At 33.8% G+C, this 12,031-nt stretch overlaps 2 protein-coding genes across 2 annotated transcripts; both read left to right on the top strand.

Moving 5' to 3' along the window:
* LOC104718980 (nuclear transcription factor Y subunit B-3-like) lies at nucleotides 1–673 on the top strand. Its single transcript, XM_010436809.2, has one exon. It carries the CDS (start codon nucleotides 194–196, stop codon nucleotides 671–673), a length of 480 nt encoding a protein of 159 aa, XP_010435111.1. The 5' UTR covers nucleotides 1–193.
* Nucleotides 713–1,365, top strand: LOC104718981 (nuclear transcription factor Y subunit B-3). The gene has a single exon (XM_010436810.2). The coding sequence runs from the start codon at nucleotides 806–808 to the stop codon at nucleotides 1,283–1,285; it is 480 nt and encodes a 159-aa protein (XP_010435112.1). The 5' UTR covers nucleotides 713–805; the 3' UTR covers nucleotides 1,286–1,365.

The following is a 12,031-nucleotide window of genomic DNA, read 5'->3' as shown; positions in this document are numbered from 1 at the left end:
ACCGAAATAAACAGAACCGGTTATCAAATCTCTTTTTCTATCCAAATAACATCCACTTGTACTAATCTTATCGACAAACAAACGACCGATAACAGCCCACGTGTCATCACGATACGATTATTATCCTCTCTGATCCAACGGACCCAAAACATCTATCTCTCTTTCTCCCACCCTTTTGTCTCCTCGATCTAAGATGGCGGATTCGGACAACGATTCAGGAGGACACAAGGACGGCGGGAATGCTTCGACGCGTGAGCAAGACAGGTTCCTACCGATCGCAAACGTTAGCAGGATCATGAAGAAAGCACTTCCGGCGAACGCAAAAATCTCCAAGGACGCTAAAGAAACGGTTCAAGAGTGTGTATCAGAGTTCATAAGTTTCATCACCGGTGAGGCTTCCGACAAGTGTCAGAGAGAGAAGAGGAAGACGATCAACGGAGATGATCTTCTCTGGGCGATGACTACGCTAGGGTTTGAGGACTACGTGGAACCTCTCAAGATCTATCTGCAAAAGTATAGGGAGGTTGAAGGCGAGAAGACGACTACGGCCGGGAGACAAGGCGATAAGGAAGGTGGAGGAGCTGGTGGAGCTGGAAGTGGAAGCGGAGGAGCTCCGATTTACGGTGGTGGCATGGTGACGATGGGGCATCAATTTTCTCATCATTTTTCTTAATTATTATNTCGACAAACAAACGACCGATAACAGCCCACGTGTCATCACGATACGATTGTTATCCTCTCTGATCCAACGGACCCAAAACATCTATCTCTCTTTCTCCCACCCTTTTTGTCTCCTCGATCTAAGATGGCGGATTCGGACAACGATTCAGGAGGACACAAGGACGGCGGGAATGCTTCGACGCGTGAGCAAGACAGGTTCCTACCGATCGCAAACGTTAGCAGGATCATGAAGAAAGCACTTCCGGCGAACGCAAAAATCTCCAAGGACGCTAAAGAAACGGTTCAAGAGTGTGTATCAGAGTTCATAAGTTTCATCACCGGTGAGGCTTCCGACAAGTGTCAGAGAGAGAAGAGGAAGACGATCAACGGAGATGATCTTCTCTGGGCGATGACTACGCTAGGGTTTGAGGACTACGTGGAACCTCTCAAGATCTATCTGCAAAAGTATAGGGAGGTTGAAGGCGAGAAGACGACTACGGCCGGGAGACAAGGCGATAAGGAAGGTGGAGGAGCTGGTGGAGCTGGAAGTGGAAGCGGAGGAGCTCCGATTTACGGTGGTGGCATGGTGACGATGGGGCATCAATTTTCTCATCATTTTTCTTAATTATTATTTTTTTAATTGTAAAATGATAAAAGCAAACTATCATTTGTATTAATTAAATATATATAAGTTTAACTTTTAGTATATATTTATAAATTTTTAATGTAAGTAGGTATATCAACACCCACTCGCAAAATGATAATATTTAAATTTAACTAGGATTGGGAAGCTTATGGTGGAATTAAGAGGAAACATCAAGTGAGATGGACACACTTAGCCGTCAAGAAAATCGGACTATGCTGCGCTTAGACGTGAGGCCAATTTTCAAATTATTTCTAGACTAAAAATTCACGCAACGCGACAGGGTACTTTTTAAAATAATTTTGTTGCAATATGAGTATGATTGGAAAAGATTTAAAGATTTGATATCTTGCATTTATTCATATTTTTATAATTTTTACTTTATTATATTTATATGTGTATATGTTAATGCGGAAAAAAAATGTGTATATGTTAATAAATATATATGATATATTTCTTTTTAAAATTAAATGTAGTACTTTATAGTAACGAAAACTTATATATTAGTTTACAGTATAAATTGTTCAACTAAACTTATATACATAACTTGTTTGTTTGTTATAATTTCTCACATAATATGAAAACTAAGCTTTATATATATAATAAGATAAGAAAATAATTTCTCATGTACGTATAACTTTTCATGTATTCATAGTTCGCAAATTTTCTTGAAGAAAATCTAATTTTACATTATAAACATAATTATATTGTTCTCTTTCTTAGGTTGCATCATTACGAATTTTATGTTAAAGACCAAGTTTGATATCACAATACTATTGATTTTTTTTTTTGTGTGTGCAAACAATAGCATTGATTTACTTGCAAATTTTCGTCTGGATTTCTCCGTTTCAATCCAAATTTTTTTTTAAGAAAACGGTTTATAGGCAATAATAAGCCTATAAAGTATAAATGGAACTATACAATTTTTTTGTGAAAACGTTTTCATGTATAAAAAGGAAGATACTAAAAGTAGGATAACATAGTAAAAACTAAGCTTACATTTGGAAAACATAAGCTAAGATAAGAGTGATATGGCTACATATAATCATATCAACCTGACCCATGGCCTCCATGGTTTCGACGTCCTTTATTGGTTTGTTCCTTCCTGGACTGTTGTCCATTGCATCTCTTGAGCCTTCTTTGATGGATTAGGTTTTAGATAGCCGGCCTCTTTAGCACACTTCGACTACGGTAATGATTTTTTTGCTCCACCATATGGAGCGTCTTAGCGTGTATCACTTCGACTACACTTTCACTTCAACCATGATGGACTTTTTCCGGGGTTCAACCCAAGTGTCAGATCCAACAGGGCCACAACATTTTACGTTGCTACTCTCTTGTTCATGTCATTATCAGTTTATTGCACCTTTAATTCGCGGTTTACTAATTTATTTACAATAAACCGATATGGAATATGATAAATTTTCTTAACTGATATAAGAGAAACTAGGAGAGTTTATCACTCTTGTGTCGGTAAAAACTTTTTTAAAATAATTATTGTCTAAACTTTTTTATGGTCAAATATATCACTAACTCAATTCTTTTATACGCTTATATGGGCAAATATATTTTTAAATAATAGTTTAACTAATTTAACAAACCAAAAAATAAATTAATTATAAGACTAAAAAGGATTCCAACAAAAATGTAAATAGAAAAGAATTAACCAAAAGAAAAGCTATAATTTAATCTTCAATAATAGGGAACGAAAGTAATTTTTCTAATATAAACATAAAGTAACATAGTTAGGAGAGTTACCTGCGAGCATATGTATAAGTCTAATAAAGCTGACTTCTAATGTTGTGATTGAGCGTCTCTATATTGATAGCTTAGTATCCAAGTTAAACCTTCATAATTATCTATAGAAATTTAACATTTTTAAAGATAGAATTTTTCGAGAAAAATATTTACAAAAGATTTTAGTATTTATTTTACATTTTTTATAATTTTAAATGGGATACAATTATTTTTTTTTAACTCTGGATTTATTATTGATTGCAAATTATGAGAACTATTACATATGAATCTATCATGGACAATTCCTTCCGACCCTACTAGATTCACTACATACACTCTTGCTCTCCTGCTCTATGTTCTTGATGGACACCTCTTCCTTTCTCTATGCTCACCTTCAGTTGTATGTAGAATCATGGTGAAGACAATAATTGCGCATCACTGGAGATTGTCTGTAAATTTGTCTCCGTTAATCTGCACAATTAATAAATCGCATTATCTGGGGCTCGAACCTCAGACCTCCTGGTGTAGAAGCATTAATGAACCCTAGGCCAACCACTGGGCCAAGAGGCTTCCACGGATACGATTATTTAAATCCGTTTTTTTTTCTAATTTTCGTTTAAAAAAAATAATTTGTTTTTTTAAAATTTATTTTTAAAAGTGAAAGAAGTATTATTCTTTAAAACTAATCATTTTTATTTTCAATATATATACATTTTTAATTGTTTTATTTGTTCATCCACCTAATTATAATTATCAGAACTTTTTGTCTTATTTAGAGTATTTGTTCCTCTTTTTTGGAGATTTTGGAGATTTGTTATATTATATTATTATTATTCAAAAAAACAGAATTATAATTTAAATTTATTTGTAAATAGAAAGAAATCCAATTTTTTAGAAAATTACCATAAATTTTCCATGAATAGAATCCACCATAATATTTTTCTGCAACTATAACATTAGAAAAAAAAACATTAGCATCAATATTATTTTTAAAAATTAAGGATTCGAGTACCAAAGTTTAATACCTGAATTTCATTATATTCAGTTTTATAGATCTACAATTATGATCATCCATGAATTTACCTGAAAAAAAAAAGATTATGAGTTTATTTCAAATTACTAAAGAATAAAATAAATTATAGAGAACAACAAAACATACATGTTATAAAAGATAGAGAAATTGCTTGATCTTGATTTCCAAACAACCACTACAAAAAGATAGAATGAAAAATTAGAATCCGATGAATCATATAAAAGACAAAGATTATGATTCAAATTAAATTGGACACACATATATATATATATATTTAACAACTTGGGCACACATATTATATTATTAAAAAATAGAATTATAATTTGTTAGACACACATATTATATTATTTTAAAAAAAAGAATTATAATTTAAATCTACTTGTAAATAGAAAGAAATCCAAGTTTTTAGAAAATTACCATAAATTTTCCATGAATATAATCCACCATAGTTTTTCTGCAACTATAACATTATATAAAAAAAATTAGCATCAAATTTATTTTTAAAAATTAAGGATTCGGGTTAACAAAGATTAATACCTGAATTTCATTATATTCAGTTTTGTAGATCTACAATTATAATCATCCATGAATTTACCTAAAACTAAAGAAAAAAGATTATGAGTTTATTTCAAATTGCCAAAGTATAAAACAAAATATAGAGATCAACACAACATACATGTTTTAAAAGGTTGAGAAATTGATTGATCTTGATTGCCAAACAACCACTACAAAAAGAATAAAAAGAGGGAATGGAAAATTAAAATCTGATGAATCATATAAAAGACCAAAATTATAATCTTGTTATATAAAGTTGGGTTTTAAAAGTTAGCCATCAAATTTATATCAAAGACTTTGACGTGTAAAAGTTAATATTTAATAGGATTAATTTGAGATTACAACAAAAATAAAATATTTTGTTTTAAACAATATTAATAATGTAAAAAGATAATTATAAAAAAACTCAAAAATTAAAAGTTTTTTTTAAAATAATTATAATGAAATTATGTATATTATATTTCAAAAAAACTAAACCTATCATGGTTATATATATTATATTTCATAATACATTTAACTTTCAACAGTTTGATTGTCTATGAGATGCTTATATTAATGCAACATTGTTTTGTCTCATATTATGTAGAACCAGAGGCGGCAACGAAAAGGAAGAAAGGTAAACAAATCATTTTCTTACTTTATAAGGTGAGATTAATTTTATGGGATGCTCATATAGAAATGTTTTTTGTCTCTTGAGATTTTTACGGTAGATCCCTCAGACCTATCTCGATGATCCAAAGAACATACACTTTGAGACGAACGTGAAGAATAAGTTATACGAGCTGAAAGAACTGCAATTTATTATTTTGATTATCTTATTTTTCTTATATTATGTTAATCACTAATTTTAACATTTAACCTTTTATACTTTAATCATTTTTCTGTATAAATTTCTTTTTACTATATAATTATAATAAATAATAATTGTAATTAAGTTGCAATTATTTTTCTTATTAATTGCACATATTTTCTTATTGAAAATACTAATTTAATAGATAACTTTTCTGTTAGAGTTAGTGATATAATAGGTTGTTTTTGGTTTATATACTTTTAAAAAAATATTAATTCTAATCCTTTTATTTTTAGGATTTTTAATTTTCCTAATAATTATTAAATAAAATTTTCATCAAATATGTTTTTCTATAGAAGCTATATATATATAGTCTTTTGTTTTGTCATGTGGACATATTTTAATAAAACTTTAGTTATTAACTTTTACAAATTATATTGAAGAGTCTTCGTGATTTTAAAAAAATCTTGAGTGATGGAGACAGATTATAAAGGTAACATGTACAAAACAAATTATTCTTACAAATTAAAGTAAGCTTTCATAAAAAAAACATCCTGACAAAAAAAAGAAACATGGAGGAGTCGAGCAAGAATACTCTTGTCCGGTTAGAGAATTACGAGTTCCAAGAATTTCCGTTAGATCGATTTTAGAGAGATCTCGACCGTTGTCAAAAACCTAGTAAAATAATAAATTCGAGAACATGATAATAGTTTAGAGTTTTTTCCTTGTTTTTGAGTTATAAATGTTGGTTAGGGTATGTAGTATTTATAATAGTAGTTATGAACGATGATTTTAGGATTTTGACTAAGACGGTGTATTTTTGACATATTTTTTTATAGAAACCCATTTAGATTTTTTGCCATTTTTTAATGAATTTTGACTTTTAATTCATATATTTTCATAATTAATTTTTGAATAATTTTTAAAATTATAATAAGGATAAAAACGTCCAGAGGATGAATGTGGTGTGTTTCTGCAATCTAAATAGGAGAAAAAACTTGTCTAAAAATTTTTTAAATGCAATTTTCATTAAAGGCAAGAGAGGTCAAATTTTGTAAGATTGACTGTAAGCTCTTTTGAATATTCTTTTAATATATTAGATTATTAAATAATAAAAGAAAAACTATTAAAAAAAAAATCCTTATAATCGAAGAAAAAGGATGCCATAAACATAATGGGGATGAATTGGAATACCCATTAACATGCACATGCTCTTGTTCCCTACTGCTTTCATGGGTCCTGAATTTAATAAATTCTTCCAACATAATTTGAGAACAAAAGAGTAAAATATGTTAGGATGTGAACCTAAGTTTCACCATTAAAAAAAAAATTATAACATATTATGTTTTCCTTGTTTATACAAATTTACTAGTGATAAAGGAATTCAAAGTATTTTTCTTTTATTGTTTTTGTTCAGATGATGGAAAATAACAAACAAAAAATGAAATAAGAAAAAAAATCATTTGAAACAAAATATGATTAAAGCCCTGTTCGTATGTGAGTCTCAGCGACACCTTGTAGCGACTGTAATTATAGTGCAATTTTCTCTTTTAATCATTTCCAGCGACACCTTTTATAATTTCCAGCGACATCTTCCATGAATCAGTGCACCGTGTTTCTACCGCTGGTTTTTCCGGCGACGTATTTAGGCGACACAAGCGTCAATTTTCTTCATCTCTCTCACTATATTTAGTCGTTGGTTTTTAAAATTATTAAAGAATCAGTGTTAATTTGTTTTGTCGTTAGCGACATGTAAAAAGAACAAGGCCTAAAGTATCAAAATACTTTCATACATTCTAATCAAAGCAAATACAAAGGGAGAGATGCACAGATCTCAAAGTTTAAAAGTTTAAAAGGTTACAAAGGTTACAAAGGTGAGCATTCCCCAATACCATAAATGAGTAAATAGGTAACATCCAGGTAGAGCCCATGAGAGCTATGAAACAGTTACTAGGTAGCAGCTTGGAATATGAGAGATCATGCTAGCTCGATTGATCATATTCGAGAAAATCGATGGATAACAAGATAGTCAAGGTCTAGAGACATTGTGAGCCGTAGCGAAGAAACTTACCAGAGTGAGGGGCACTAACATGACCAGCGCATTGGCAAGGGTTCGGTAGACCAAGGTTTGATGGTCAAGGGTATATTACTTTAACATCAATTAGTTGCACCAGGAGTATATACTGGTAGCACCAAGAATAACTTCTATAATAATCAATCCAAGTGATGAAGATGGTTCTGAAGAAAGCTTGTTTTGAAGTCGTCGGATGAAATAGTTAGGTACCAGGGCATAAGATCATTACGCTTCAAGACTTTAACAAAAGACCATACAAGTCAAACTAGAGCCATAGATTGCCAAAGATAACATTAAAATCGTAACAATATAGGTGGGTTCTCTCTTACTTGGTACCCTTGGCCAAAGGGATTAATAGCACCACACAAAGCATGTAGTCGGTTTGACAGGGAGGGAGAAGGTATATGCTTGGTCTCTTTAGTTTCTAGCATCACGAACAAGGTTGAGGTGATGGTATAAGGTTGAAAACTGAAGTCACTAGATGAGATTGGGTTAAGAAAGCCATGAAACTTCAAGCTCGTAGAACCAGAAAACAATGTCACAAGTTGAGCAAAAACCAGGATTCTTATAAGATACTTGTAAAACCAAAGTAGTCTAGATGATTGAAGTTGCATATGGAGTCTTCGGCCAATGAGATCAAACAAAGCAACTAGACAAAACCTATGGAATGACAAAATGATAGATATATCAGACATGGACTTTTGGAAGTTGGGCTTGAACATTTGACTTGCTAATGGACCGATTTCAGGTTCAAGGTCCATCAACAGAAACCCTAGGGTTGTGCTGAGTGGCCAAGGAAGATTGAGTGTGAGGCAGCTGACCAGAGGAGGTGAAGGAAGCTTCTGACTCTCCGCTGGAAGCAGAGCCGACTTTGCCAAGCTCGAACTTTGACATGTGTCTGAGGCGGGAGACCCATAAGAGAAAGAAATCGTGACCCTGAGAAGATTATCCCCAAGCATCGACGTCGTCTTTGCCTGGCAAAGCTCAGGTGATGCTTCAGAAGAGGATTTTTCAGAGGTGTGACAGGTTCCATATCAATATTTGAAAAAGAGTGGAGGCTGTAGATCGCCCGGTACATAAGTTGGCCAAGGATAAGATTGGGTGGAGTTCGCCTGAAACCACCTCCATCTGTTGTAACGCCCCGCGAATCAGAATTTCGGTGCATCGATCGACGCTAAGAGAATGCATCGATCGATGCATATATACAGTTTGTGCTCAGGCTAGTTTTATTTTCTCTGGTTTGTTCAGTTTGATTGATGGAAACCTAGGGTAAATTTTTAGCCACTTTGTCGTTCCTAAAGAGTTAGAAAGAAGATAAAGGTTTCCTGTGAGTTTCTGTGAAATTTGGTGTCTATTTTTGGGAGTTCTAGCCTTTGGAGTGTCGATCTAAGAGTGGTGTTCGTTTGTGAAGCTTGTTGGGGGTGATTCCCGTCGTTTTAGAGTAGGAACTACTTGTTTTAGAGGTGAGTGTGTGACCATGACTTATCTAAGAGATTAGATGTGTGTTTTTGAATGTTGATTGCTTATGTGGTTGTTTGTGAGTGTTTGCCTTGAGTTTGGTGGCATTTGGAGGATGTATTCGGCATCACGAAGCCAAGAGAAGTTGGTGTAGATCGTGCTCGCCAATGCTTCGTGCGACTGCATTGATCGATGCAAGGTGTGCGTCGATCAACGCAAGGTCGCAGAGTTACGCATGTGTTCAGAATTGTCTGGTTTCCTTTTTTCGTGCATGGTTGCTGATATATCATGGTTTTTACGGTTTTTAACCATGATATAAGTGTGTTTTTTGAGTCTTTTTATTTGTTTCTAGGATTGTTTTTGAGTCTTTACAGGTTATTTAGGAATTTGGCACGGAAGGAGCAAAGTGGAGCTATTTGGATGACTTTGGAGCATTTTACAGAAGGAAAACAACTTGGACTCGGATGAGAGTAGCAGCGTTGACCGGCACCGAAGGAGCGTCGGTCGACACCTATGTTTATCCGACGAGAGAAAGAAGAAATTGGAAGTTTTACAATTTTACCCAAAGTTTTCCTAAATCGCAAGACAAGTCCTTAACGTGTTTTAGGACAAATAAATAGTGTTTTTGGGTTTTAGAAAACCTTTAAGTAATTTTCTAGCAGCTTTTTTGAGAGAGAGATATTGAGAGCTTTTGGGAGAGAAGGATCTGAATTCTTTGTAAAGAGAAAATTTCTAAACTCCCTCTTTTTACTTTTAATATCTATTGCATGTTATTCAGAATGATATGTTCTTCATTAAACATGTCTGAGTAATTTGCTTGTTAGGTTTAGGGTTTTTCACAGGGTTTTTATGATTTATTAGATCTGTGATTTTTAGGGTTCTTAATCTTTTATGATCTTCATCTTTGGTTGTTCTTCACAATAGTTCTTGATTGATCACCTAGAATTATTATCTTAGGGAAATTAATTGCTATGAGAATATAATTGTTTTCCTGATTAAAACCATTGATGAACAAAATTACTTTTTACAAAAAGATTTGGATTAGTGATTTTGTGAACTTATCTAAACCTGTTTTTAAAGCTGATTTTTAACTTAGAATTTTACAAAGAGATTTGGATTTTCTGGTTTTAAATTTAGATAATAATTGCAGTGAGAACTGAATTATTTTACCAAAAAGTTTAGAGTTCTAGATCTGATTTTTATTGCATTAACCCTAATTAATCTATTGAATTAATACTTCATAATTACCTGAGAAATTTCCTAGGCTTAATCTTTTGATTTCCTGATTTCACAACACCTTGATTTAATATTTTGCATTGTCTTCTTTTGTTTTTAATTCAATTTAATCTGTTTAGCGTAATATCAAAAACTCTATAATTTATTGTGTTTGATCTTGAGTCTCTGTGGATTCGACCCCTAAGTACTACATTGATCTCTTGTTTGAGAGAGTAGCTCTAGGGTTAATTTGAGCATATCAAATTTTGGCGCCGTTGCTGGGGACTCTTTGATCATCCATTAGATTTGAGTTTTGTATTTCGTCTAAATTTTTCTTTTTATTTTCTACTTACACGCTTTTGTTTCTTTTCTCTTGTGTGTTTCAGGTACATGCCTAAGCCAAATACCAGGAAGAATCCTATTGGTCCAGTTGTTAAGCTTACAAACCAAGAGTTAGGACAACTAGAGCGTGATAACATAAAAGCAGCCAAATCAGCAAATATGGTCAACCCAATCATATTGAGACCAGATGCAGATGGTGTTTTGAGGGATCAAGAGGGCCACTTGCACAATGAGCAGAGCCAAAAGCTTGATGCAGAAGGGAATGTTATTGCTGAAGCTATTGTTGTCAATGAGCAGGATGTTAGCGAGCAAGTTCTTGTTGTTGACAAACAGGCCGATGGTGCCGACCGATGCCAACAGGGCATCGATCAACACCCCCTTCCTGCAGACAGACGTGGAGCTGCAAAACACGTCGAGAATCCGGTTCGAAGACAGGAGAACAACCGAGACTTGATCAGGACCATTGCTGACTACAACTGGGCTGATCTTGTGTATGAGAACCGGTCTGCTATTGTTCTTCCTCCATTCCAGAGGAATGATTTTGAGTTGAAACTTGCTTACTTTCAACTAATTGGGCAAAGACCTTTCTCTAACCTGCCCAATGAGAAGCCTTTGGACCACATAGAGCATTTTGAGGATCTTGTAACCAGTATCAAGGCTAATGGAGTGACTGAGGATTACATCTTCTGCAAGCTTTTCCCTTACTCACTTGCAGGAGAGGCATCTCAGTGGTTGAAGCAGTTACCAGCTGGATCATTGACAAATTGGCATGACGTGAAGCCCTTCCTTAATTATTTTTATGATGATGCTATGTTAGATGAGCTAATAGTCAAGCTGTCCTCCTTCAAGCAAAGACCAGATGAAGCTTTAAAGGCAGCTTGGGTGAGATTCAAAGTCTATCAGAGGGACTGTCCACACCATGGATTTTCAAGAGTGCAACTGCTAAGCATCTTTTTCAGAGGAATTGACTGGGAATATCAGCTAGCTTTGGATGCTGCAAGCCATGGAAACTTCAAGACAAGATTCCAGAAGAAGCTGAAGCTTTGATTGAGAATTTGGTTTCCAACAATAGCACTAAGAGAGCAAATACTGAAAGGAAGAGATTGCATGGAGGATTTGATTCAAACCAGCTAGCTTCTGTTAATGCTAAGCTTGATTCAGTTCATAATCTCCTGGTTGGTAAGAAATCAGTACACTTTGCTGCTGAAGTTGAATCATTTGAGCCACAACCTGAGACTGGGAATGAAGAAGCAGATGTCAACTTTGTATATGGGAATCAGGGTCAGAGATTTGGTAATCAACAAAGCAACAAGCCTTACAGTGGGAACTTTTCAGGGTACACTCCTAACCCAGATTACCAGAAGCAGCAACAGAATTATGGCTATACAGGAACCTATGGGAACTCATCTTATCAGTCTCCTCTTCCTAAGACTTCTTCTGAGAGTAGAATAGAGGCCATGCTTGATCAGCTTCTTCAGGGACAGGAGAATATGACAGTGACATTCAATGGAAAGATCGACAGTG

The sequence above is a fragment of the Camelina sativa genome, chromosome 10 (assembly GCF_000633955.1).
Source record: "Camelina sativa cultivar DH55 chromosome 10, Cs, whole genome shotgun sequence".
Taxonomy (NCBI): domain Eukaryota; kingdom Viridiplantae; phylum Streptophyta; class Magnoliopsida; order Brassicales; family Brassicaceae; genus Camelina; species Camelina sativa.
Note: the sequence above shows the minus strand (reverse complement) of the source record. Positions and strands in the feature narration are given on the sequence as shown.

Bases quoted from the DNA above. Each gene is read 5' to 3' on its own strand.
- LOC104718980 (XM_010436809.2), top strand. From the start codon at position 194: ATGGCGGATTCGGACAACGATTCAGGAGGACACAAGGACGGCGGGAAT.
- LOC104718981 (XM_010436810.2), top strand. From the start codon at position 806: ATGGCGGATTCGGACAACGATTCAGGAGGACACAAGGACGGCGGGAAT.